Source organism: Paroedura picta, chromosome 1, assembly GCF_049243985.1.
Source record: "Paroedura picta isolate Pp20150507F chromosome 1, Ppicta_v3.0, whole genome shotgun sequence".
In the NCBI taxonomy this organism is placed as follows: Eukaryota; Metazoa; Chordata; class Lepidosauria; order Squamata; family Gekkonidae; genus Paroedura; species Paroedura picta.
In genome coordinates this window covers 14,802,020-14,827,701 of record NC_135369.1, presented here as the reverse complement: position 1 = coordinate 14,827,701, position 25,682 = coordinate 14,802,020, and the positions used below count along the sequence as shown (strand labels likewise).

General features: G+C 52.7%; 1 protein-coding gene across 2 annotated transcripts in view; it reads left to right on the top strand.

The window, feature by feature from the left end:
• The window catches only part of LOC143830492 (palmitoyltransferase ZDHHC3-like), a 35,325-nt gene extending 10,720 nt beyond the window's left edge, over positions 1-24,605 (top strand). For both annotated transcript variants that reach the window (XM_077323056.1, XM_077323051.1), the window contains 6 exons: positions 987-1,099; positions 7,656-7,717; positions 13,059-13,161; positions 15,517-15,589; positions 16,929-17,055; positions 18,142-24,605. In XM_077323056.1, coding sequence (XP_077179171.1) covers positions 987-1,099; positions 7,656-7,717; positions 13,059-13,161; positions 15,517-15,589; positions 16,929-17,055; positions 18,142-18,233 — 570 coding nt within the window. In that variant the 3' untranslated portion in view covers positions 18,234-24,605. The remainder of the gene's footprint in view (positions 1-986; positions 1,100-7,655; positions 7,718-13,058; positions 13,162-15,516; positions 15,590-16,928; positions 17,056-18,141) is intronic.
• Positions 24,606-25,682: the final 1,077 nt, after the last annotated feature.

Sequence of the window (25,682 nt, the reverse complement as noted above, 5' to 3'; positions counted from 1 at the left end):
ATCTGCTGTAAGCCATGGCAACACTAGGGTTCTCACAGTTTGTTACTGGCCCCATCCATCAGGCAGGCCACACCCTGGTCCCTCTAGTCCAACATCCTGCCTCACACAGGGGCCAGCCAGTCCCTCTGCAGGGCCAGCAACAGGGCAGGGAGGCCGAGGCCTTCCCCTCACAAGGACATCAGGAGGGCCCTGCTGGGTCAGACCAGGGAGGGTCCCTCCAGTCCAGCCTCCTGCCTCACACAGGGGCCAGCCAGTCCCTCTGCAGGGCCAGCAACAGGGCAGGGAGGCCGAGGCCTTCCCCTCACAAGAACATCAGGAGAGCCCTGCTGGGTCAGACCAGGGAGGGACCCTCCAGTCCAGCCTCCTGCCTCACACAGGGGCCAGCCAGTCCCTCTGCAGGGCCAGCAACAGGGCAGGGAGGCTGAGGCCTTCCCCTCATAAGGACACAGGAGAGCCCTGCTGGGTCAGACCAGGGAGGGTCCCTCCAGTCCAGCCTCCTGCCTCACCCAGGGGCCAGCCAGTCCCTCTGCAGGGCCAGCAACAGGGCAGGGAGGCCGAGGCCTTCCCCTCATAAGGACACAGGAGAGCCCTGCTGGGTCAGACCAGGGAGGGTCCCTCCAGTCCAGCCTCCTGCTTCACACAGGGGCCAGCCAGTCCCTCTGCAGGGCCAGCCACAGGGCAGGGAGGCTGAGGCCTTCCCCTCATAAGGACACAGGAGAGCCCTGCTGGGTCAGACCAGGGAGAGTCCAGCTTCCTGCCTTACACACTGACTGACCAACCTGGACAGCCAGCAACAGGGCATAGAGGCCGAAACCTTCCCCTGGTGTCGCCTCCTGGCTCTGGTATTCGAATGTTCAGTGAGAAGAGATTTCACCTATAGTGGCACGGCCTAGGTGCAGGTTTACTCTGAAGTAAGAATTAGTCAATGAATGGCCCAGGGAGGTGGCCTTTGGTCCCATGGCTTCTTTCCTCCATGTTTCTCTCAGAATAACGAGGACTGGACCGTGTGCAACCGCTGCGAGACGTACCGGCCTCCTAGGGCTCACCACTGCCGGGTATGCCACCGCTGCGTGCGCCGCATGGATCATCACTGCCCATGGTGAGTTTTTCTGCATCTGTGAGACATGGAAGCCCAAATAGATCGGCAAGTCTGAAGGGGACTTCAAGTCTGATTGGAGTCTTCACCAATTAGGGGGCTTCACATGTTTGGTGAGAGCCAGCTTGGTGTAGTGGTTAGGAGAGCGGACTTCTAATCAGGCATGCCGGGTTCGATTCTGCATTCCCCCACATGCAGCCAGCTGGGTGACCTTGGGCTCGCCATGGCGCTGCTAAAGCTGTTTTGACCGAGCAGTGATATCAGGGCTCTCTCAGCCTCACCCACCCCACAGGGTGTCTGTTGTGAGGAGAAGAAAGGGAAGGCAAATGTAAGCTGCTTTGAGCCTCCTTCGGGTAGAGAAAAGCAGCATATAAGAACCAACCCTTCTTCTTCAAGAGGTATCTGGCAGAGATTGTCTGAAAGGAAATGGCTCTTTTAATCAAACTGGAGGATGGGGTGGGGTATCCTGTGTGAATTCCTTTCACAAGAACATAGGAAGAAGAGCTTGGTTTTGTATCCTGCTTTTTACTACGTGAAGGAGTCTCAGGGCAGTTTACAATCCCCTTCGTTTCCTCTCCTCACAACAGACCCTGCAAGGTGGGTGGTGCCCACCATGTTAAGTATCTGTCCAGCCGCTGCTTGAAGACTGCCAGTGAGAAGGAGCTCCCCACCTCCTCAGGCTGCCCATTCCACAGCTGAACTACTCGGGCTGTGAAAATGTTTTTCCTAGTATCCAGCCAATATCGTTCTACACGTAGTTGAAACCTTTGCCTGCAGGTTCTCTCCTCGGTTGCCAACAGGAGCCACTCCCTGCCCTCCTCTGAGAACTTTTCAAATCCTTCATGAGAGCCATCATGTCCCTCTCAGCCTCTTCTACTCCAGGTTGAACATTCCCGAGTCCCTCAGCCTTTCCTCAGAGGGCGGGGCCCACTGGTCCCGAGTCATCCTTGTTCCTCTCCTCTGCACCCTCTTAATTTTGTCCAATGTTGAGAAGGAATCTCTAAGTGATTTACCATCGCTTACCTTTGCCTCTCTCCGCAGCAGACACACTGTGAGGTAGGTGAGGCTGAGGGAGAGTTCTGAGAGAGCTGGGACTGGCCCAAGGTCACCCAGCAGGCTTCATCGGGGGGTGGGTTGGAGGAGTGGGGTATCAGACCCAGTTTTCCAGATTAGAGGCAGCCGCCTCTACCATACCAAGACCAGCGTCCCGTCCCACGCGGTGGCCACACAGTTTCTCTGGAGATCCAGCAAGGGGACCTAGGGACCAGAGCTTTCCCCCCTGATGTTGACTCCTGGCTCTGGGATGCAAAGGTGGCCTGCCTCTGATTCTTCTTCTTCTTTATTAGATTTCTTACCCGCCACTCCCAACGACTCGTGGCGGGTTACAAACATCTGTATAAAACCCAGGGCAGGAAGCCCATGATAGACGTGTCTTCCATCAGTCTGTCTAATCCAGGGGTAGTCAACCTGTGGTCCTCCAGATGTTCATGGACTACAATTCCCATGAGCTCATGGCAGGGGCTCATGGGAATTGTAGTCCATGAACATCTGGAGGAGCACAGGTTCACTACCCCTGGTCCAATCCACTTCTAAGCCTGGCTGTGCCAGGTGTCCATCCTCTGGCAGCAAATCCCACACCTTAATCACAGTGCAAAGTAGTCTTTACTCCCTTTTGAACCTCCTTCCCATCCACTTCATTGCAAGCCTTTGAGTGCCAGTATTTTGGGAGAGGGAGGGAAGTTTGTCTTGGTAACTCTCCCCCTTGCGCATAATTTTATAAACCTCTTGTCCCCCCCACCCCCACCCCCTTGGCCGTCTCTTTCCTCACCAAGAAGCTGTTCCAACCTTCTGTCGTTCCCTTGTGCGAACTATGGCCAGCCTTACTCATGTTTCCCAGCACTGAGTCCCAAGGACAGATTGGGGAATTCTGCTTTTGGCCTGTCTGCCTAGGTCACCGGAAGGGACTCGTGTCTCGGGGGAAGAGATGCTGTTTTGGTGTGGTGTTGGAGACGCCCATGCTGGTTGGCCTGGGAGGCTTCTGGGTGGGAAGCTACCTTGCCAGGCCATTGTGAGGTTGACCTCCTGAGACGGCGGTGATCTTGTGGCTGGCTGCTGCAGAGGCAGAGGTCCAAGCGGAATGATTCAGCCTGGAACCGCATGGGTCTGCTTGGATTCCGGAACGTTCAGGGATTTTGAGCTTCCAAATGTAAAACCTTGTTGGGAATCTGGAACGACAGAAGGAGACAGAGAAGAGTCAGGGGGGGGGGGGTTTGTACTCTGCTTTTTACTGCCTGGAATCATAGATTCAGGAGTGGGAAGGGGCCATGCAGGAGAAGGAGTCGACCATTGGCAGTGATCCTTTCGTTTGGTTCTCTGCACATGCTGTGCTCCCTCCCGGGTGCCAGTTTTGGATCAGATTGGGTGGGTTGAAGCGTCTGGACCACCAGGTTGCCATTTGTCAAAAGAGTTCTCGGTTAAACATTAGGAAGACCTTCCCGACAGTCAGAGCAGTTCCTTGGGCTTCCTTGGGAGTTGGTGGGCTCCCCTTTTTTGGAGGTTTCTAAGCAGAGGCCAGATGGCCATCTGACAACAGCGCTGATTCTGTGACTCACTATGAATCTAGGCAGATGGGGAGAGGGAGGGCAGGGAGGGATGAGCCAGTGGTCTGCTCTTGTGGTCCTTTCTTATAGGCCCAGGGGGAATCATAGAATCCTAGAACCATAGAGTTGGAAGGGGCCCTACAGGCCATCGAGTCCAACTCACTGGTCAATGCAGGATCAGTCTCAAGCATCCAGGGTCAGTATCTGCCCAGCCTCTGCTTGAACACTGCTGAGTACCACTTTGGAGTCAGGAAGGATTTCTTCTTCAGATTGGCTGAGATCCTGGAGGGGTTCTTTGCCTCTCTCTGGGCACAGAGCAGGGGACACTGGGAGAATGGGGAGGAGGAGGAATTGTGAATTTCCTGCATTGGGCCAGAGGTTGGACTAGATCAGGGGTAGTCAAACTGCGGCCCTCCAGATGTCCATGGACTACAATTCCCAGGAGCCCCTGCCAGCATTCGCTGGCAGGGGCTCCTGGAAATTGTAGTCCATGGACATCTGGAGGGCCGCAGTTTGACTACCCCTGGACTAGATGGACCTTGGGTTCTCTTCCAGCTCTTCCAGTTTCTATGACCCTCATTTTCTCAGAAACGTAGGAGGACCATCATTACAAGATGTTCCTTTCCCAGTTTGGTGTAGTGGTTAGGAGTGCGGACTTCTAATCTGGCATGCCGGGTTCGATTCTGCACTCCCCCACATGCAGCCAGCTGGGTGACCTTGGTCTAGACACAGCACTGATAAAGCTGTTCTGACTGAGGAGTACTATCAGGGCTCCCTCAGCCTCACCCATCTTACAGGGTGTCTGTTGTGGGGAGAGGAAAGGGAAGGCGACTGCAAGCTGCTTTGAGACTCCTTCGGGTAGAGAAAAGCAGCATACAAGAACCAACTCTTCTTGTTCCTTGGTTAAAGAAGTGGCTGGTCATGTTGTAGCTCATTCTAGGCCAGTCTTGAAACAGCCTGTCTCAAGGAAAGTGGTCGAACTGGTCGATCACAGCTTCCGTCCAGACCCACCCAGGCTTGACCCTTTTCCGTCTGGCTTCGGGCCTGCCCTTGGAACCGAGACGGGCTAGGTTGCTCCGAGGGACAATCCCCACTTGCAGTCGGACAAAGATATGCTTCTTTGTCGGCATTGTTTGATCTCTCAGCAGCCTTTGATAGCAGCCGATCACTTGATATCATTAAAGCGCCTGGAAATTGGAGAGGATTAGAGGTGTTACGCTTGAGTGGGGTCAGTGCTTTTTCCATTTGACGGTATTCGCCAGGCTGCCATAGGGGGCTTTTGAGTCCACCCTGCGGGATTTATCCTGCTGCATTCTGGACCCGCATTTTTCAGGGTTTTTGTGAAACTTAAAAGCAAGATCATCATCAGCTTTGGAGCGGACTGTCACCAAGATGCAGGTGACACCCATCTGTCTGTCTCTATCCATCTATCCCTTCCTCCCCTCCCGGGGTTATTTAATTTTTATTTATTTATTTGTGGGATTTTTATGCCGCCACTCCCAGTGAACTGGCTCGTGGCGGTTCACAACAGTGTCATGAAAACAATATACAGTATAAAAATTACACAACCCCATTCATAAACATTAGCAATCCCCTCCAACAACAAATAAAATGGCGGTACATAAAAACCCCTGTCTATGTAGCCATCCTCCTTCGTTGATCAGAATCGCAGAGTTGAACGGTATCTCTGGGGTCATCTAGTCCAGTGGTCCCCAACCTTTCTGAGGTTGGGGACCGGCAGGGCATCAGGGTGCGGCCCGCGGCCCGCGCGGCCCACGCCCACGCATCGGGCCGCGCCCACGGGCCGCGCCCGCGCATCGGGCCGCGCCCACATGGGCGCGGCCGGCCCTGATTCCCTCTCCCCACCCTCCCGCAGTAAGAAGCTTCCCGGGCCGCAAGCTTGCGGCCTGGGAAGTTTTTTTACTGCGGGGGGGGGGGGGGAGAGCCATGGCCCGGCGCCATGGCCTTTGCGGGGACCACTGATCTAGTCTAGCGATCCCCAACCTGTGGGCCGCGGACCACATGTGGTCCTTCGACTAATTGGAGGTGGGCCCCGAAGGATGCCTTCCCCCCCCCCCCCGGCCCTTTACAACACACTTCATTGTTGTGGCGTGTCTGTATCTTATTTTGAAGGGATGTTTAAACATTACCATAGCGATCAGAGAGCGCTAGGGCAGTGGTTGAGAGTAGAGGAGTAAACTACCCCCCCCCCCACTAGGCCTCAGTAAAAGGCGTTGAGTGGTCCCCGGCGTTGAGTGGTCCCCGGTGATAAAAAGGTTGGGGGCCACTGATCTAGTCCAACCCCCTGCAAAATTCACAGCTACCTGCCCATCCATAGTGACACCAATTCCATGGATCCCTGGCCAGTCTAGCCTGAACGAAATTCGCCTCCTGACCTCAAAGTGACAATAGGCCTTTCCCTGGGCATGCAAGAAAGGCCCACAAGAGCCAAGCTCAACACAGCCCCTTCTGCCCACCCACTCACCATCTGCCTAAGTTTACAGAATCAGGAGTTAGGGTTGCCAACCTCTTGGCGGGGCCTGGAAATCCCCCACTTTTACAACTGATTTCCATACAACGGAGATCAGCTCCCCTGGAGAAAATGGCTGCTTAGGAAGGTGGACTCCATGGCATTGTACCCTGCTAAGGTCCCTCCCTGCCCCAAACTCCACCCTCTCCAGGCCCCACCAATGAAATTGCGGTGTGTTTCTCCACCCGGAGCCAGCTGCCCAATCAGAAGAGGCCATTTCTATCCTAGGCCATTGTCTGTCTCCTGAGGTCAAGATGCTGCAGGTGACCCCATGAAGCTGAACCCAGGCAAGAGGGAGGAGAGGCTGGCTGGCAAGGCAGGTACACCTTGAGGGGTGCCGTGAGCAAGCTTCAATGACAAGCACTTGCCCAGGGCAGAAACTCATTCCCTTATCGGTCTCATGCCTGACTCATCCGTGCTGATCCTTGCTGCAGTAACCCAGAGAGTAGATTGCTGAAATGAGCAGTAGGTTTAGAACAGGTGAAAGGAAACACTTCTTCAGCCAAAGGGTGATTAACGGGTGGAATTCACTGCTGAAGGAAGTGGCGGTGGCCACAAACATAGACAGCTTCGAGAGGGGACTGGATAATCATGTGAAGCAGCGGTCCATCTGTGTCTAGTAGTCACAAGATATAGAGGGAACTGTGTCTGGGGATGCCCTTGAAGACAACCTGGAAGCTTCATTTGTTAACTGGAGGAGGCCTGTTCCTTGGATCAAGGGTAGTCAACCTGTGGTCCTCCAGATGTCCATGGACTACAATTCCCAGGAGCTCCTGGGAATTGTAGTCCATGGACATCTGGAGGACCACAGGTCGATTACCCCTGCCTTGGATGATTGTGCTCGGGCATTGGGTCTTCCGTATTAAGGCCCTTCATGGCTTAGGCTCCACACACTTGCTCAACCACTCCTCCCACTTAGGCGTCCACGTGACACTTTTGTGTGGTCCACGCAGTCTTGCGTGTTTGCTTATAGTACCTTCTTGGCAGTCAAGTGTGAGTGGCCTGTGTCTGATGCCACACTTCATCTTGTTGAATGACCTTCCTTGGCTTTGTCTGGAAAGTATCCAGCCCATTAAATTTTAGCTAATTCTGAAAGGGCAGAATCACAGAGTTGGAAGGGGCCATACAGGCCATCTAGTCCAACCCCCTGCTCAACGCAGGATCAGCCCAAAGCATCCTAAAGAATTGTTCGGACGGAACTTTTAGCCGGCACTTAAGTCTTTGTGGAAGTCCTTGAATGTCTGTAAAGTTTGTGGACTTACACCCGGGTAATTTGTGTACTTTAAAATGAACCTTGAGCCAGGTTGCAGAGAAAGACAAGGTAAGAGGGCTCTTAAGTAAAAATTCAACAAGAGTGGGATTTTAGCTGCTGCCCTTCATGTGCCGGAGTTTGTGTTGAACTAATGCAGTTGTCCTGTCTTGCTTCAAGGATAAATAACTGTGTTGGGGAGCTGAACCAGAAATACTTCATCCAGTTTCTCTTCTATACAGGTATGTCGAGTGAGTTTACAGATGTGGGGGTAAAGGAATGGGGGGGGGGTTGCGTTACAAGTGACAGTGGCTTTTCAGTTCCTTGATTAATGGCCCAGACCATTGGCCTCTGCAGGCCTACATTCCATCATGCACAACTGATGGGCATATAGCATTGCTTGGGCTTGCTTGTTGAACTGTTTGCTGCTGCTGTCTGAAAGCTTTTTCACCCTTGAGAAACCCCTGAAACATTCTTCAGGCTTTGAGAAACCCCAGAAGTGGCGCGATCATGCAGAATATGCTTGGGAAGTACCTGGAGCCCAGCTCCTTCCCACCTGGTCCATCATTGGTCATTGGGGGGGGGTCAACATGGCCATATATGGTCATATCACCTGACAAGTTTTACAAATATATTAAAAATATTGTTCCCACCCATTAGCGAAAACATAGTTGAGAAAGCCTGCTTTATGCCAACAGAAGTTGATTTACCGCAACTATTTTCTTACCAAAAGAAGTATAGATGCAGTACAGTTAAACCAGGAGTTCCCAAGTTTGGGGACCCTACATGCACCTTTGCAGTTCTGACACAATGCAGTGGGCGCAGCCACAAAATGGCTGCCACAGGAGGCGGAGCCTGCCACCACATGGCTGCCGCAGCTTTCCTTCAATCATGCAACGAAGACCCTTGTGCTGTGCTGGCATCTGCTTCCAAAGTAACATTTTTCAAAATCTGCAGAGCCATTTGGAAGCCTTTCTAGGCTAAAGGCCTATCTGGGCCCACCCACTTTATAAAAATACTTGGAAGAGTTCAGGAAGGGGGTCAGTATGCACCACCTTGGGGGGCCCCTGACTTAATATCATGGCATATAACTGTGTTGGCCAAACTGTAGCTCTCCAGCTGCCCGTGGACTACAAACACCATGAGCCCCTGCCACCATGCTGGCAGGGGTTCATGGTATTTGTAGTCCATGGACAGTTGGGGAGCCACAGTTTGATCACCCCTGACATATAACAATAGACAGTACTGCTGTTAGTAATATGGACAGTATTAAAAATTTGGGGAGAGGGAGATAATCATGAAATTTGACCTCAAAACCACGCTCTGCCATTGTTTCCATTGAAATCGCGGAGAGGTCCATGAACGGGTCACCTGGTGGTTTTTAATTGGGGAATAGCAGCCATGGAGCTCCCCCACACACACAAACACACAAGCTTGGATCTGTAGAATGAGAGAGGGGTCATCTGGTAGCCCAGCTCCTCCTCTCCCTGCCGTTTTCCTGACCTGTATTGCACTCCCAGACCTGCCCACTCAATCCTCTTCTCAGTCCACTCAGATCTGCCCACTCCTTTGCATCTCACCAATGAAACCACCCTGGAGACTCCTTCACGGATCTCTCAGTAGCCTGCGCGTTTGGACTCTTAAGGTCTGGTTGCATGACTCCGGCATGGCTTATGAAACCATTCCGTGCTTATTCAGCATATTTTTTCCCCTGTGCTGCGGCTTCAGAGTCCTGCCCAAGGCGGTTTAGAATCAAAAACATCACAATCTAGAAACAAGCTAAACAAATACGATAGCTGGTGCATTTCCTGCCATGAAAACGATGCAGCAACTACAGCTTTGTCCCACCAGGGGCCGCTCTTGTTCCAGATGTATGATTTGAAATAACAAAATCATGGGCTCAATTTTCCAGTCGATTTCTTTGTCTCTCCCATGACCTGAAGTCCATGTTTGCGTGGGGGCGTTTTGCCCTGTCTGCTGTCATTTGCCCAGATTCCTTCTTATTTTCTGCTAAATCTCAGGAATTTAGTAGCTCCTGCTTGACCATCGGTCCTCTGATCCCTTAGACCAGTGGTTATCAACCTGGGGGTCGCGACCTCTAGAGGGGTCGATCGACCCTTTCCCAGGGGTTGCCGAGGCCACAGCTGCATCACTGCCTCAGCCACGACCCCAAGGGGGTTGCAGCATTAGGAAGGTCGAGAACCACTGCCTTAGACAGTTCTGCCTGCTTCCTTATTGCCCCTTAGCCGTTGATTTACTAGGCTCCTGCCTAGTAGGGTTTTCTGGCTGGCCATTGGAGTTCTGATTGGGTGCACACATTAAAATAATGTTCCAGTGGTTCTGTGGACTTAGGCAGATTGTGAGTGGGTGGGCAGAAGGGATTAGAATCATAGAGTTGGAAGGGGCCACACAGGCCATCTAGTCCAACCCCCTGCTCAACGCAGGATCAGCCCTAAGCATCCTAAAACATTGTGTCAGTGGATTGTGTCAGTGCTTGGCTCTTGTGGACCTTTCTTGCTGCCCCGAGAAATTCCAATCACTCCTTTGGGATTGGGAGAGAATTCCTCCAAGCCAGGTTGGCCAGAGATTCTGGTTTTTTTGAAAGGGCATCATCTGGGCATGGGATTGGGGTCACAGTGGGTGGGCAAGCAGTTGTGGATTTGCTGCATTCTGCAAGGGGTTGGACTAGATGATCCTTGGGGTCCCTTCCAACACTATTATTCGATGATACTGTGTTTCAGTGACAGTCACCACTGCAGGGTTGGCTTTGTTCTCTTTTCCACTGTTCTTTCCCAGTGAATTTCAAAAAATGCCCTTCCTTCATGTGCAGCTCTGCCTCTCGTGGCGGCCCTTTCTGGGTTTGTGTCAGAATTCCAAAGATGCCCCCAGGGCTCAAAAAAGGTTGGGGAGCCGGTCCCTGTTATTGGCATGTTGTATTTATGGCCTGCCTTTCTCACTGAAGCGGATGAGGCAGCATCAGTCGGTGTAGCCAACATGACTAGAGTTTAGTAAGCAATGTGGTAGGATAAGAATTTCCGAAACCTGAACAAGCAAGGCATATTAGACGTGCTACAGAATGTAGATACAGCCTGGGAAAATGGCGTTGCGTCAGTTGATCTGCCCAGCTGTCCTCCGTCAGTCTCCAAAATGCAAATGCAGATTACCCTCTGGAGCCAGCCCAGGTTATGCCTGCAGCTCCCTGTCTGACTGACGTAGCTCCGTAACACCCTCTGCCTCCTGGCAAATCATTCCACCTGCAGGTGCCGTGTGCTTTTAGTCCATCCGGCTCAGCTTTTTCCTGCTCTGGTAGCTGCAGCCATCTGCAGAGAAAGGCAGGCGCCGGGCTTGAACCAGCAGCCTTCTGCGTGCAAGGCACATCCTCTACCTCCCGAGCCCCAGCCGCTCCTCATTCCGTTTCCATACGGCATATGCCCTCATTCCCTGGCTTTTGTTTTATTAAATTTCTGCCCTGCTTTTCAGTTAAGAGGCTCTGGCTAGCAATAAAGATAAGAATTGCAGCAATATGGGGACAGAAGCCCGAGGGCCGGAACACTCGTCAGCCGCCTGGCCCTCGATGCCGTCAAGCGGTTGCAGGAAGGACGTCCGGTGGAAGGCCGCCCTTGGCTCTCCCCTCTGCTCTTGGCTCTCCCCTCTGCTCAATCTGCCAGCAGCAGGGGGTGGCAACTGGGCAGCTGTTTTTCTTAGGCTCTCCCCTTAACCCTTGAATCCTCCCCTTAACCCTTGAATCCCGTAACCCTTGAATCCTGTAGAATCTGGCTTTGTGAATATGGATATCCAATACTGATCCATCTGCAATGCCCTGGCCCTGCTTGATAAAGGGCCAGCGTGGTGCAATGATTAAGAGCGGCAGCTTCTAATCTGGCGAGCCGGGTTTGATTCCCTACTCATTTACGTGTAGCCAGTTGGGTGGCCTCGGGCTAGTCACAGCTCTGATAGAGCTGTTCTCACAGCAGTTCTCTCCTAGCTCTCTCGTCCCCACCTCCCTCGCAGGGTGCCTGTTGTGGGGGGAGGAACCCGCTTTGAGATTCCTTCTGGTATTCTTCTTCTAACTCCCTTGTCATGAATCAGGCAGCTTTTTTGTTGTTGTTGCCCTGTTTTTCGGTTCCGTAATCCTAGCCTGACGCCATTGTATGTTGGAGGACTTGGTTTGCTTTTCATAAATTGTATGAGAACCTATTTGAACTGCAGTGTCAGGGGGAGAGCGTTGCAGGTATTGTGGAGCGGCAAAAAGACAAATGAAGTGGGTTCTAGCTCGGATCGAGCCTGTGCTCTCCCTAGAAGCTAAATGGACTAAATTGAGCCTGACATACATTGGTCACATTATGAGAAGACCAGAGTCCCCGGGAAAGGCAACAATGCTAGGAAAAGGGGATGACCCACCAGGAGACGGATGGGCTCCCATTGTCAAACGTGAAGAGAACTCACAACAGGCTTCTTAATTAAAGAAAGCTTTATTGGAAAGTACTACACGCTAAGGACTGAGAAGTCAAATCTGACTAGAGTACAGATTTGCTTCAGCTTATCAATACAATTCTCCCGCTCAAAACTTGACAGTTCCCAAGGGAGGGGAGCCAGAGAAAAGACACATGTGTAATAAAAACAGAGATACATTCTCATGGCCTTGGTGAGGTGACAACAAACCCAGGCTCAGCCGAGAGGCCACAACATGAGATAAGGTTACAAAAACAAATTATTCACTTTTATGGTTAGCAAGAATACAGGACCTGGGGCAACCAGGCGCCAAGCAATATAACTGCAATATAACTGACATGGAGGAACTCAGGCTAATTTATGACAGAGATTCTATAATCCTGACACCCATCAGGGAAGCCAGGGGCCTCCCATTTGCAAGACCCTGACCGAGGCTGCAGTTAATGTTCTGACGTTTTGGAGGCCGTTCATTCCTTGGATCGGCATAAATTGTAAGCAGCTTGAGGGCAGGTTGCACGCTGGCAGCCCATCTTGCTCCTGACCCACCTCGGCAGGTCAGGCCTCAGAAACGAAGCATGGGAGGCCTTAGTCAGCATTAGGAAGGGAGACCACCAAGGAAGGCCAGGGTCGTGATGGGGCGGCAGGCAGTGGCAAGCCCTCTCTCAGCATCTCTGGGCTTGAGAATTCCACAGGGTCGCCGTGGCAGCGGCACCTTGACAACCGCAGCAGCACCGACAGAATCCGCCTTGAGTCTCATCGAGGAAGGCAGCTTGGCGTGGCGGTTAAGAGCGATAATTTATACTCTGGAGAGCCAGCTTTGATGCCTCACTGCCCCTCCGCATGCCGCCAGCTGGGTGACCTTGGGCCAGTCACAGTCCTCTTAGAGCTGTTCTCATAGAGCAGTTCTGTGAGAGCTCTCTCAGCCCCACCTCCCTCACAGGGTATCTGTTGTGGGGAGAGGACGGGAAGGTGAATGTCAGCTGTTTTGAAACACACTCGGGTATTGAGAAGCAGGGTATAAAACCAACTCTTCTTCTCAGGGAGTTACGATCCGTCAACTTAAGAGCTTGTTACAAAATAAGAGGTTGTTTAAAAAAAAAAATCCCCCTTCCTGACTTTTCCTGTCTGCAGGCCTGGCTAGCCTCTATGCCATGGGGCTGGTCCTGACCACATGGCTTTGGCCCCTGGACCCCGTAGGAGCTGAAGAAAGCGCTTCTGGCCACCCCCTCCGGACGTAAGTACCTACTTCTTCCTCTTGCCTCTCAGCTAGAGGGTTTTTTTTTTGTGTGTGTGGGGGGGGTTTATAAGAGGCGTGGGGCAGGGAGTCACCAAGGCCCAGTGAATCCTTCACCCCTGCCTTCTGCCGAGTGTCCCATTTTCGTTTGAAAGAAAGTGCCGCATCACAGAGATCGTGCCAAGATCAACCTCGGGCTTCAAAGCGTTGGCTCCAGGCCTGGGCAGGATGCTCAGGGCTGGCCTTTCCACAGCTGCTGAACCGCTCCGGGTAAAGAGCAGCAGCAGGTGCCCAGGCGCCTTTTGCCCCAACTGGCCCAGAGCAGTTGCCCCCCCCCCCCTTAGGTTCATTGCCCTGGAAGTGATCTCTTGGTAGCAGTGTCAGGGGTTTGGGCTGGGAAGGGCGTCTGCATGCACACGCCAGCTTGCCCTCTCTGGGCCAGGCATCCTCAGCAGCGTCCTGGCTTTTTTCTTGTCACGTCACGGCCCGTAAGCCTTTGTCCGATGGAGAAGGCAAGGAAACCATCTGGGCAACACGCGCCCCAGATTCTCCGTGAGGAGTTTTCAGCTTCTTGCCTCCTCGCCAGATCCCGAATCCCGCAGCACCTTGAAGCCCAACAAAGTTTTTCCAGGAAATGAGAGTTCGAGGGTCAGTGGCTCCCTTCATGGTAATCTGATGAAGAAAGCTTTAACTTTTGGTAGCTTATAGCCTGGGGAAGCTCTGTTGGTCCTTTAAGGGGCTACCAGATTTGAATTTTTGCTCTTTTGCTGCATGGCTGCCCACTTCCTAGCCAGCAAATGCTGCTGAAATTTATCCTGTCTCTTTGGGGAAATTCTTGGATGAAATGAAGAACTTTTGACTGACACGCAGCAGCTATATGCAGCCTTATAGGACGGACATAAGAGAATCACACCCTTTCTGTCGTCCTGCATCCTGTTTCCATGGATGGCTAGCCAAGTACTTCTTCTAAACTCTTCATTCTCACTGGTGGCCTGCAGTCACAGATGTAATGCCTCGAAATGTGGAGGCTCTATTTAAGCCAGCCTTTCTCAACTTTTTTACCATTGGGAAACCCCTGAAACATTATTCAGGCTCTGAGAAACCCCAGAAGAGGCACAGTCATGCAGAATATGGTGGGGAAGCAGAGCTGTGGGCATGCCCACTTTGGCCAACCCTCTCTAAGCCCATCATTGGAGATTTTGGGAGGGAGGGCTGGTCGACATGACCCGATAACTCTTTAACAAATTTTAAAAATATATAACAAATTCCTTGACTCTCACCCGTTCAGGCAACCCTTCAAGCATGATTTACCAGGGGTAGTCAAACTGCGGCCCTCCACATGGCCATGGACTATAATTCCCATGAGCCCCAGGAGCTCATGGGAATTGTAGTCCATGGACAGCTGGAGGGCCACAGTTTGACTACCCCTGATTTAAGCTACCATGGCTCACTGACATTGCTAGAATTCTTCTATCTCTGTGAGCTTTCCTGAATTTCTTAAAGCAGGTATAAAACATTACATCTGAGGGCACCAAGTTCCATATATTAATTAGTCATGTCTTGTGCAAATAAATATTTTTTGTTTGCCCATTCCGAATCTGCTTGTGGTTGATTTAATTGGTTGACCCCACTCGCCAGGATACTGTCAGGCATTGCTCCTAATCCCCAAATTTCCGGTGTCCTTTTTGTTTGTTTGTTTGAAGCTGCCTGGCTCTGCTGTGTCACTTCCACTCATCCTTTTGGGGCAGGCTTTCTCAACCAGGGTTTCTTGACAGCCCTGGAAGGGTTTCCCAAATGGGTGAGAGTTAATTAATTTTATTTATTTATTACTTATTTATTGGACTTCTATCTATGCTATCACTCCCAGAACCAGCCAGCCTATTTATATGTTTGTTAAAATTTGTTAGACACTTATCAGATCATATGACCATATATGGTCATGTTGACCCGCCTCCCCCTCCCAAAATGGCCAATGCTGGGTCTGGAGGAGGTGGGGAGGGGCTCCGAAGTGTGGGCGTGGACCCAGCTATTCTTCCCAACCATATTCTGCACAATCGTGTCACTTCTGGTGTTTTTCTAAGCCTGAAGAATGTTTCAGGGGTTTCTCAGTGGTTAAAAAAGTTGAGCAAGGCTGTTTTAGGGGAGGTTTCCCAGGCAGGTGGAGTGTTACATACCAAAGAGGAAGTTGTACTGCCCTATCTCCCCACCCTCACCCCCCTGATTGGGTTCCTCAGGTACCTGCACAGACCTGATAAATCAAGCCCAGCTCTTCCTTCCGCCCCCTTGAAAACTGAGGTGGGTTCACGGAGCTCCTAGCTGATGAACTGACTGTCCTTTTCCCCTTCCTTCCTCTAGTGCTCACCGCATCATTCTGTTAGTGGAATCTGTCCTCTTCGGCCTCTTCGTCACAGTCATATTCTACGACCAGGTGGGTTTCAGGAGGCTTTGGTCTCTGCCAGTCAATGGGAAAAGTTCTTTAATTGAACATCAGTCCTTATAACCCAACAATCAGCACCCATCCAACCAAATAAAATCTTGTAGTCGCAGATTACTTGGCCCGAATGAGAAGTCATGCATGATGGCATGAGCGCTGCCCAATAGTGCCTGAACCTGCCTGTACGGTCGGCCATTTGGTTCATCCAGCCTGTTACTGCCTACTCAGATTGGAAGCAGGTCTCCTGAGGCCTCAGCAGGTTCTTTGAATGGAAGGTCTCTTCCACCCGCACTGGCTCCAGATTGAGGAGACCTTGGTACCTGCAGGACCGCCTTCTCCCGTATCTCCCCCCAGAAACACTGAACGTCGAGTACACGAAATCTACTCAAGATCCCTGGCCCCAGAGAAGTTAAACTGGCCTCAGTCAGAGCTGGGCTCTCTCTGCCCTGGTGCCGGCTTGGCGGAATGCTCTTCCGAATTAAAGCATGGCTCGGCGGGGTTTGAAACAGTCCCGCGAGGCCTGCAAGACAGAGCTGTTCCACCAGGCCTCCTGTCGAGGCTCACAGAATAGCCTCAACAGGTTGGCCTCCCTATGCAGGCAATAGCATCCGTGTGCCACTTAGCGAAAAACATCACAGCACTTGACTCCTCCTTCCTCCCACTCGAGAGCAGGTGGTGAGACCCATCTGGATTTTAATATCCAAATGATTCTACTTTGTTTTATTATATTGATACGTTGTAAGCCACCCTGAGCCCTCGGGGAAAGGTGACATAGAAGTCCGAGAATAAATAAATAAATGAAGGTTCCAGAGATCAAACCTGGGGCTTCCTGCATGGCAAGCAGGGGCTGAACCACGGAGTTGGGAAACAGGAGTGCCTTATGTCACTGCCCCCCCCCCCCCCCGGCCAGGGTTTTCTGCTCTGACTGGTGACAGCTCCCCATAAACTCATCCTGCACCTTCCCCAAAATCCTGATACCCTTTTGAGTGGAGCTGCCAGGGACTGGATCCAGGCATCCTGCGTTGAGCAGGGGGTTGTAAATGGCCTGTAGGGACCCTTCCAACTCTATGATTCTATGATTCTATTCTATGATTTTATACTGATTACGCTCTGCCATAGAGCGATGGGCGCCCCCATATCAGGGAATTCCTGGGACTCAAATCTTTTGCCCCAACACCGGGTATCAGTTTGGCCATTGTGAGGGAAGGGGGCGTCTTAGATGTTTGGAGGCCCCCTCCAGGGGAAAACCGGATTGCCCAGCGAGTGTTTCCATCTCTCCTCCTCTCGACCCGGCCCCTTATCACCCTGCCCTCCGCTTGCCTCTCCCTCCCAGCTGGTCTCCATCATCACAGACGAGACCCCGATCGAGCAGCTCCGCAACCGACTCCGGAAGGAGCCACGAGAGGTGGCGCATACCCGGAAGCCGAAGATCGCCCTTCTGCGAGAGGTGTTTGGCCGGGGTAAGCCCGATAGCGTGTGCACGGTGAGGGGGGGGGTGCAGAGGGCACGGGGACGGTTGGCCTCCCCCTGGCTTGTCGATGGCCATTGAAATATATGACTGCGATGAGGACACAGCAGAAGCGCTTATCCATGTAGCACGTGGGACTGGGACTGCCGTTCCAGGGGCCCTACATGGTATCTTCCTGCCCCACCGCCTGCCATGGCTGAATGTGGCCAGGCTCCAGAGTCATGACCCCCACACCTGAACTGCACATGGTTTTGCCCACTTGGCCTCCAGCCACCTGTTGTCACTCCCCTAACTTCCTGTCTGCGCTGGTCACGAGCCACATAAGCACGAAGGTTCCTTTAGAGCAGTGGTTCTCAACATTCCTAATACCGCAACTCTTTAATACAGTTCCTCATGTTGTGGTGACCCCGAACCACAAAATTAGTCAAGTGTTCTTTCACGGAAATTAAACCGAAACTGACCAATGGAGTGAAGATCCATTGTTCATGAGTGTATCTAAATGGTTTTTCTTTTCTTTTCTTTTCTTTTCTTTTCTTTTCTTTTCTGGGGTTTCTCAGTTCAGTCCTGCCTCTTGCCCCACCATGCCGATCTCGCTCTTTTCCGCTGCTCCAGGCAGACGAACGCTTTATCTCGATCTACCCCGCAAGGCTGTTGTGTGGATGGTGCCCCCACCCACCAAGCTGTTCGCCCTGCGATGACCCCTGTGAAAGGGTCGTTCGACCCCCAAAGGGGTCCCGACCCACAGGTTGAGAACCACTGCTTTAGAGAGACGGTGACTCTCCGGGTGTCCATGGGCTACAATCCCCATGATCCCCTGCCAGCTCTGCACTTGCACGTCCCGCCAAGGTCCCAGAAATGTGTTCAGCAAAGCAAAGCCGTCAGTGGCTTCCAAAGTCCCATCTATCCCTGGGCCCTGCAGTTACTTGTGCAGCCCAAGGAATAGCACCGGTCGGGCTCTGCTAAGGCCCCGCAAATCCTTAAACCGGCTCTGACACTACAGGCCCCGTGAATCCTTAAAACAGGGCTTGGGGTGCAGGCAGGGGTCTGACCACTCTCCTCTCCTCTCCCCTCCCTCTAGGCTTCATGATCTGCTGGTTCTTCCCATGCAACTGCAGCTCCCCGTCGGCCAGCGGGCCCTCCTACAGCTACCTGCCCAACTACGACGTGTGACCTCGTGGCTTTACTCAGGGAGGGAGGTCGCCCTCGCCACCCTGCCGCCTTTCTCTTCTGCCAAGAGCTAAGACTGCGGTGGTATTTGGTTCCGTGTGACAGCCTGCAGGGGAGGAGGAGGCAGTGGTAGCGGCTGTGGCTCGAAGCTCCGAATCCCAGAAGGGGGGCAGCGTCCCAGGCATGTCCGGAGCGCAGTCCGCGCTTGGGAATAAGCATGCACCCCTCTTTCCCCCTCCGTAAGGTGGAACTTGACAGGTGGGTCGCCTACAGGTTGTGGGTTGCTCTCCGAACTGGGGCCTCATCCCTAGGAAAGCCACACACGGAGATCGCCCTCGGAGGTCTCTCCAACATGGACCGGGTCTGCAGCGTGGTGTGGGGGACATCGCCCCTTCCTGCAACTTGCTGTTCTCGCTTCTAAAGAGCGTGTTGTCCTCCGCCCCTCCGCTGAATCCAGACATCGCCCAGCTCTCCGGTCAAATGCAAGAAACAGTATGACGTTTGTCCTCCTGCTGACCCTTTGGGTCCCATACGGGTCACCAAGGATCCCGAGGGAACTGCTGCAGCCACTGGTGATCACAGCCCTGCTGGTGTTCGCTTGCCCGTGAGCGAGAGATGAATGAGAGCTCTGACTCTCGCCCCAATGGACCATTGGCCCTTTCGGCTCTCTGCAGCCTCTGATTTGCCACGTCCTCACGTATGCAAATCAGACGGTGATGGTTAGAGGAAGCGCCAGGATAACCGAAGGTGTATATGTGCCCTCGAGGTCCTCTTGGGTTTCATCTGGCTGTCTCTGGGGGATGCCACAGCACCTGCAGGCAGCTTCTCCTCTTGACTGACTTCAGGTCAGCGCATCTTATCAGAGCGTGTCCCCTTCCACATGTCCCCTGCACCCAATAAGTCTGCTGCCGTTCTGCCTTGCAGTGTGTTCTCTTGCTCTCGAGTCTTGAGGGGGGTTCTTCTCGAGAACCGCATCAGAACCCATCTGCGCTCCTGGGAGAGGGATCATTGGAAACCCCCTCCCAAGCATAATTTGTCAGCTGGATGAAGATTCTGCTGTAGTATGGTCCGGCAGAAGGGATGACTCCATGTCCTTTGGGTAGGATGCTCCTCAGGGGATTGGTCCATTGGTGACCTTCTCACTCCTAGAAGGACCTTCAAGACTAGCTGGTGCATTGCTCATTGTCCTCCAAAAAGTCTAGATTGAGGTACCTGAACCTTTGACAGTCAAAAAAGAGGAAGAATTGGTAGGCTCAGTTGCTCCCAGCCTCACGCTTTGGTTGATTAATAGAATCATAGAGTCCTAGAACCATAGAGTTGGAGGGGCCCTACAGGCCATCTCGTCCAACCCCCTGCTCAGTGCAGGATTAGCCTAAAACATCCAGGGTATGTATCTGTCTACCAGTGAGGAGGAGCTCACCACCTCTTTAGGCTGCCTATTCTACTGCCCACCAGTTCCTCCGGAGGGCCAACAACAGGGTATAGAGGTCCCCTCTTAGGAACATAAAAATCATAGAGTTGGACAGGGCCATCCAGGCTATCCTGTCCAACTTCCTCCTCAATGCAGGATCAGCCCAAAGCATCTATTATCAGTATGCATCCAGCTGCTGCTTGAAGACTGCCAGTGAGGGGGAAGAAGGCGCATACTCTCAAATTCTTTCTTCCGTGGAAACTTCTGTCTTTGCAGAGTGCTTCCTTTAGCACGGCTAAATCGGAGTCCATCAGCACCTTAGAGACCCAACCAGATATTCGGAACAGAAGCTGTCCAGAGTCAAAGCTCCCTTCGTCAGATGCAAGTATGCGTGGCCACCTGCACCCTTATACACACGCACAGCCCTTCCCCCTGATTTCCGTGCAATCTGACCAAGGGAGCTTTGACTCTCTAAAGCTCAGACCCTGGAAATCTCAGACACGGTCAGGTGGGTCGCCGTGCTGGTCTGAAGCAGCAGGACAAAGTTTTTATCCGGTGGCACCTTTAAAACCAACACGTCTTAACATTTTAATAGTTTTAAATGTATTTATGGTGTTTTATTGTTCCTAGCGCTGTACGCCACCCCAAGATGACTGGCTCAAGAGGGGCGGCCTATAAATACAAATGTAAATACATAAAATAAATTAAGTTAGAACCCTAGAACCATAGAGTTGGAAGGGGCCCTACAGGCCATCTCGTCCAACCCCCCCTGCTCAAGGCAGGATCAGCCTGAAGCATCCAGGATCACTAGCTGTCCAGCCGCTGCTTGAAGGGAGCACATCACCTCTTTAGGCAGCCCATTCCACTGCCGAACTACTCTGACTTCGAAAACGTCTTCCCTCATCTCTAGCCAGCGCTGCTCCACATGTGGCTTAAACCCATTCCTGTGGGTCTTCTCCTCTGCTGCTAACAGATCTAAGCATTCTGCCAAGATGTAAGCATGCATGTGCAAGCACACTTCTCCACACGCCTTATCCAAAGAGGCGTGCCCGCACACCAAAGTTTGCATCTGAAATTAAATTCGGCTGGTCTGAAAGGTGGCCCTGGACTCCAACTTGGTCCTGGAGATCTCGCTACTCTCCAAGGTGCTTCTGGATTCTAACCCTGCCCTTCTAGTGCAGACCAACACAGCTAAAACTACGTTTAGCGTGGCCTCTCTTCTCCCCCCCCCCCCCATCTGATGTATGAGCCCCAGGGCTTACTCCTGTGTTGCGCACTGGCTTGGATCCTGTGGATCTGTACTGCCCACGCCAGCGCCTTCTGCCACACTAGTGAGAAAGCTGGGAGGTAAAATGCCACTGTTAGTGGGTGGGAGCTGTGGGACCCCATCTCGTGTGTCTCAGTCCCGGAAAGATCCTAGTGCACATTCCCATATGCCTGTACACCGGAGCCTCTTGGCTGTTTTGGTTGATGGCCCTCACAGCTCCCACTACAGATTTTAAGCTGCCGGCTCCCCACAGCTGCCCCCCACCCCAGTCCACGGAACAAACCGACCCTCTGGCTGTCACAAACTGTGAAGTCCACTGCAAAACGAATGCAAAAATGGCATGCTCATGTTTGCAATGGAATTTAACGGCAGCCAGATTCTGCCCTGCCCGTAAGTTCTGGGTAGCCCCCCTCCCCTCCAAACTGAGCCCAACCGGGCTGCTGGTTTGTGCATGCGGGAGGGGAAACGGGCTGGTTCAGCGCTGCAACCCCCCCCCCTCCCCAGTGCTCATGTTACCAAGTAATGCTGCTTTTGGAATAGATTCAGAGGATCTCTTCCCCCCCCTCCTCTCCCGGTGGCTGGGCTGTTTTGTCAGGCTGAGTTCCTTGCGTGAAGCTTTGTCCTGTGGCGAGATGCTACACAATCCATGCGCTAAGAAAAAAGGTGCCCACACACCTCCAAGGTATCCTTCAGGGGAATTCAGCCCACAAACTCATGGAACCGCCTTCTACTGAATCGGACCCTCGGTCTGTCAAAGTCAGTGTTGTGCCCATTCAGACTGGCAGCAGGCTCTCCAGGGTCTCGGGCAGGGGTCTTTGCCATTCGCTGGCAGGGGCTCATGGGAATTGTAGACCATGGACATCTGGAGGGCAGCAGTTTGACTTACCCCTGTTCTACGGGATGCGAAATCCAGCAGCCTGGACAAAATTTCAGCTTTAATGTGCGTGCGTGTGTGTGTGTGTGGTTTTGTTAATTTATAAAAAGCAAGAGTCTAGTCCTCATTGCTGTGGAGAGTAATCTTTTAGTGTTGTGATGTCCATCATGGGAATTGTAGTTCAGGGACACCTGGAGAGCCACGGTTTGGCCACTAGAGGCAAGTTTGCGTGGTGTCGTTAAGAGCGGCTCTCTAGCCTGGAGAACCGGGTGGGATTCCCTGTTCCTCCTCCACATGCAGCCAGCTGGATGACCTTGAGCCAAGGCTCTCTCAGCCCCACCTACCTCTCAGGGTGTCTGTTGTGGGAGAAGAAAGGAAAGGCGATTGTAAGCCGCTTTGAGACTCCTTCGGGTAGAGAAAAGTGAAGCATAAGAACCAACTCTTCTTCAGTAATCTCAGGACTCTCTCAGCCTCGCCTCCCTCACAGGGTGTCTGTTGTGGGGAGAGGAAAGGGAAGGAGACTGTAAGCCGCTCTGAGACTCCTTCGGATAGAGAAAAGCGGCATCTAAGAACCAACTCTTCTTCTTCTTCAGTAATCTCAGGGCTCTCTCAGCCTCCCCTCCCTCTCAGGGTGTCTGTTGTGGGGAGAAGAAAGGGAAGGCGACTGTAAGCTGCTTTGGGCAGTAAAAAGCAGGGTACAAATATATGAGCTGCTCTTCTTCCTTTTACTTGGCCCCAATGATATGTGTTTTTGTGTCTCTCCTTTTTCTCCTTCCGCCCCAATCAAAATTCAGCCACGACCCCCAAGACAACAAAGGTGCCCGTGATCCCACTTGTGAGCGGGGAACGGATATTACGGGATACGTTTACCTTGTTTGCTCCTGTCGTGCAGCCGGGATGATTAGTTTAATTAGCTTCGTTATCAGCCTGTCAGCCTTGACGAAGAGAGTCTGGAATTCAGCTCTCTGCCTACTGTGCAGTTCCCAGGGAAAATAAGAAGTGAGGTAAGGCTAGATTTTATGCCAAGAAAAACCGAATTCTGCAACCGTTACGAATCCAAGTGCAAGTTTTGCACTGATATCCTTAATTTGCATAGGTCAGGCTCAAGCAGAGCTTTTCCGCTGTCGTAGCAATAGTCCCTGCCAGCCCCTGAAGCCGTTTCACCCGAACAAGAAGGTTCCACGCATGGGAAATGGCTGGGTGCTGCCCTCAATGGGCTCTGTCCTCCATTTTTATTCTACTTCCATAGGTCATAGAACTACGGGACCAAGTGCTGCTTAGAATAGGCAAGTGTTCCCCAAATGCACACCCAATGCCCTCTTCTGTAGTCTTGAGGCCTAGAAACTTGCTTTTTAAATGTCTTGCAATCCTCAGTTCCACTTGTCCTGATTCCTTTGCTCGTGTGACATGATGTTGAAATTGTATAACCCTTCCCATGACTGTTTTAATTCCCTCCCCATCCCGCTCAAAAAAGCCGGCATGGTGTTGTCGTTAAGAGCAGCAGCCTCTAATCTGGAGAGTTGGGTTTGATTCCCCGTACCTCCTCATGCAGCCAGCTGGGTGACTCTTGGGCTAGTGACAGTCCTGTTAGAGCTGTTCTCACAGAGCAGCTCTGCCAGAGCTCTCTCAGCCCCACTTACCTCACAGGGTGTCTGTTGAAGGCGATAGCAATCCACTTTGAAATTCTTTTAGGCAGTGAAAAGCGGGGTATAAAAGAAGAAAAAGTGTTGGTTCTTATATCCCTCTTTTCTCTACCCGAAGGAGTCTCAAAGTGGCTTGCAGTCGCCTTCCCTTTCCTCTCCCCACAACAGACACCCTGTGAGGCGGGTGAGGCTGAGAGAGCCCTGATATCACTGCTCGGTCAGATCTGGCGAGCCCAAGGTCACCCAAGGTCGATCCTGCAGACTGCACCTCGCATTGCCTGGTGTAATTTAGTGACCAGAGCGTCAGGCCATACCCAAATTCTGGTCCCCGCTCTGCCATGGAAGTTCACTGGGTCTCCTCGGCAGCCGCTTTCCTCGGCCGTACCGACTTGGCAGGGTTTGGGGAGAGGACAACGGAGGAGGAAGCCAGGCACCTTGGGGGATGGGTATGATGAAGACGTGACGGATACTGAATTTGCCGCAGGGAAAAGGCGCAGCTCCCGTTACGGACACTCCTCAGTAGGTCGTTCGTGAATATGTAGAGGTGAGACCGGAGCGACGCATGTGCCTTTGTGCGCCAGGCGGTCGGGCGAGCTGCAGGAACGGTCTGCCTGTAGGGGGAGGCAAGGTGTTTTGCTGCAGCTGTGGGTTTCCCCAAATGCAGCACACGTCCCCCCCCCCCCCCGTCGGGCTGCGCTAAGGTCTAGTGGTCATCCACACTTCTGAATGGCCTGTGATAGAGCTAACGCTACCAGCCAGGTCTTCTACAGCAGGGGTCGTCAACCTGCGGTCCTCCAGGTGTCCGTGGACTACAATTCCCATGAGCCCCTGCCAGCTGGCAGGGGCTCATGGGAATTGTAGTCCACGGACATCTGGGGGACCACAGGTTGACTTGCCCCATCGCCTCAAACATGGCCCTGGGGGTCCCAAGGGATGAGCTTGCATGTGTGTGAGCCAATACAGTAACACGGGGAAAGGGGTGTTTTTTTGCAAGGGGCTCAGCACTGCCAGAAATGGTTTTGGGGAGGGGTCCTGTGGGTATGCAGCTGAAGCCCCCACCCCACCCCACCCCACCCCACCCGTTGCAGCTGCAGCTAGCAGTGTTTACGCCGACAGTGCATCTCTGTGTTTGCTTATTTGTATTTCAGTAAGACATTTTGTATTAAAAAAAAAAAATCTCGCTGGGTTTTGTCTGCCGATTCCACCTTCTGTGCTCGTGGGCTCAGCCTCCCTCCTGATAACTCCCCACCCGGAAGAGGGGGAGGGGGCCCTTTCTGTGTCAAAAAAATCGCAACCGTGGGGGCTAGAAAGCGTTCCAGCAGCCCTCTGACCCCCCCCCCTCCCATTTCCAGGAGCAGGCTTGGAAACTGTATCCGAGGCTGCGGGCTCCGGAATTCGATCTGCAACTCCAGGGTTTTCGGGAGGATTAAGGGCCTGGACCCGGGCCCGGCAGCCTTTTGGTTCTGCGATGAGTCAGAGAGAGCGACGGAGGGGGAGGCGAATGTCTGGAAAGAAGATCTGAGGAGGCTCTGGGGTCAGGAAGGAATTTTCCTCTAGGCCAGATTGGCCCAGCGATCCTCGAGGTTTTGTGCTTTCCTCCAGGGGTCATTGAGGGAGTGTGAGAGCGAGCAAGGGAGTGTGTGTTTGGGGAGGGGGGGGGAGGTTGTGAATTTCCTGTGTTGTGCAGGTGGACTAGATGGGCCTTGAACTCCCTTTCAGTTTTGTGTTTCTCTGAGGAAGCTGGAGAATATGGAAGAGGACGAGGAGGAACGGCATTGGGTTCTGCAGACCGGAGGCAGGATTTTCTTTCTCCCCCTTTGTGTGCAGGTTAAAATGGATAAGGAGACGCAACCTTAGAATCAGAAAGTGGGAAGGCACCTGAGTGGGCATCTAGTCTAACCCCTTGCTCGATGCAGGATCAGCCTCAAGCATCCAGGAGAAATCTCTGTCCAGCTGTTGCTTGAAAATTACCAGCAAGGGGACCTCGCCACCTCCTTAGGCAGCCCCTCCCACTGCTGAACTGCCCGGATATCTAGCCAGTACCGTTCTCCACCCATTACTGCAGGGCTTGTCCTCTGCTGCCTGCAGGAACCTTTCCTTTCCCTCCCTCCAAGTGCCAACTTTTCAGATCCTTCAAGACAGCCATCCTTCCCCTCTCTGCCTCTTCTTCTCCAGACTGAACATTCCCAAGTCCCTCAGCCTGGATCCTCCTCCTTGCTCTCCTCTGCTCCCTCTCCATTTTGTCCATGTCCTTTCT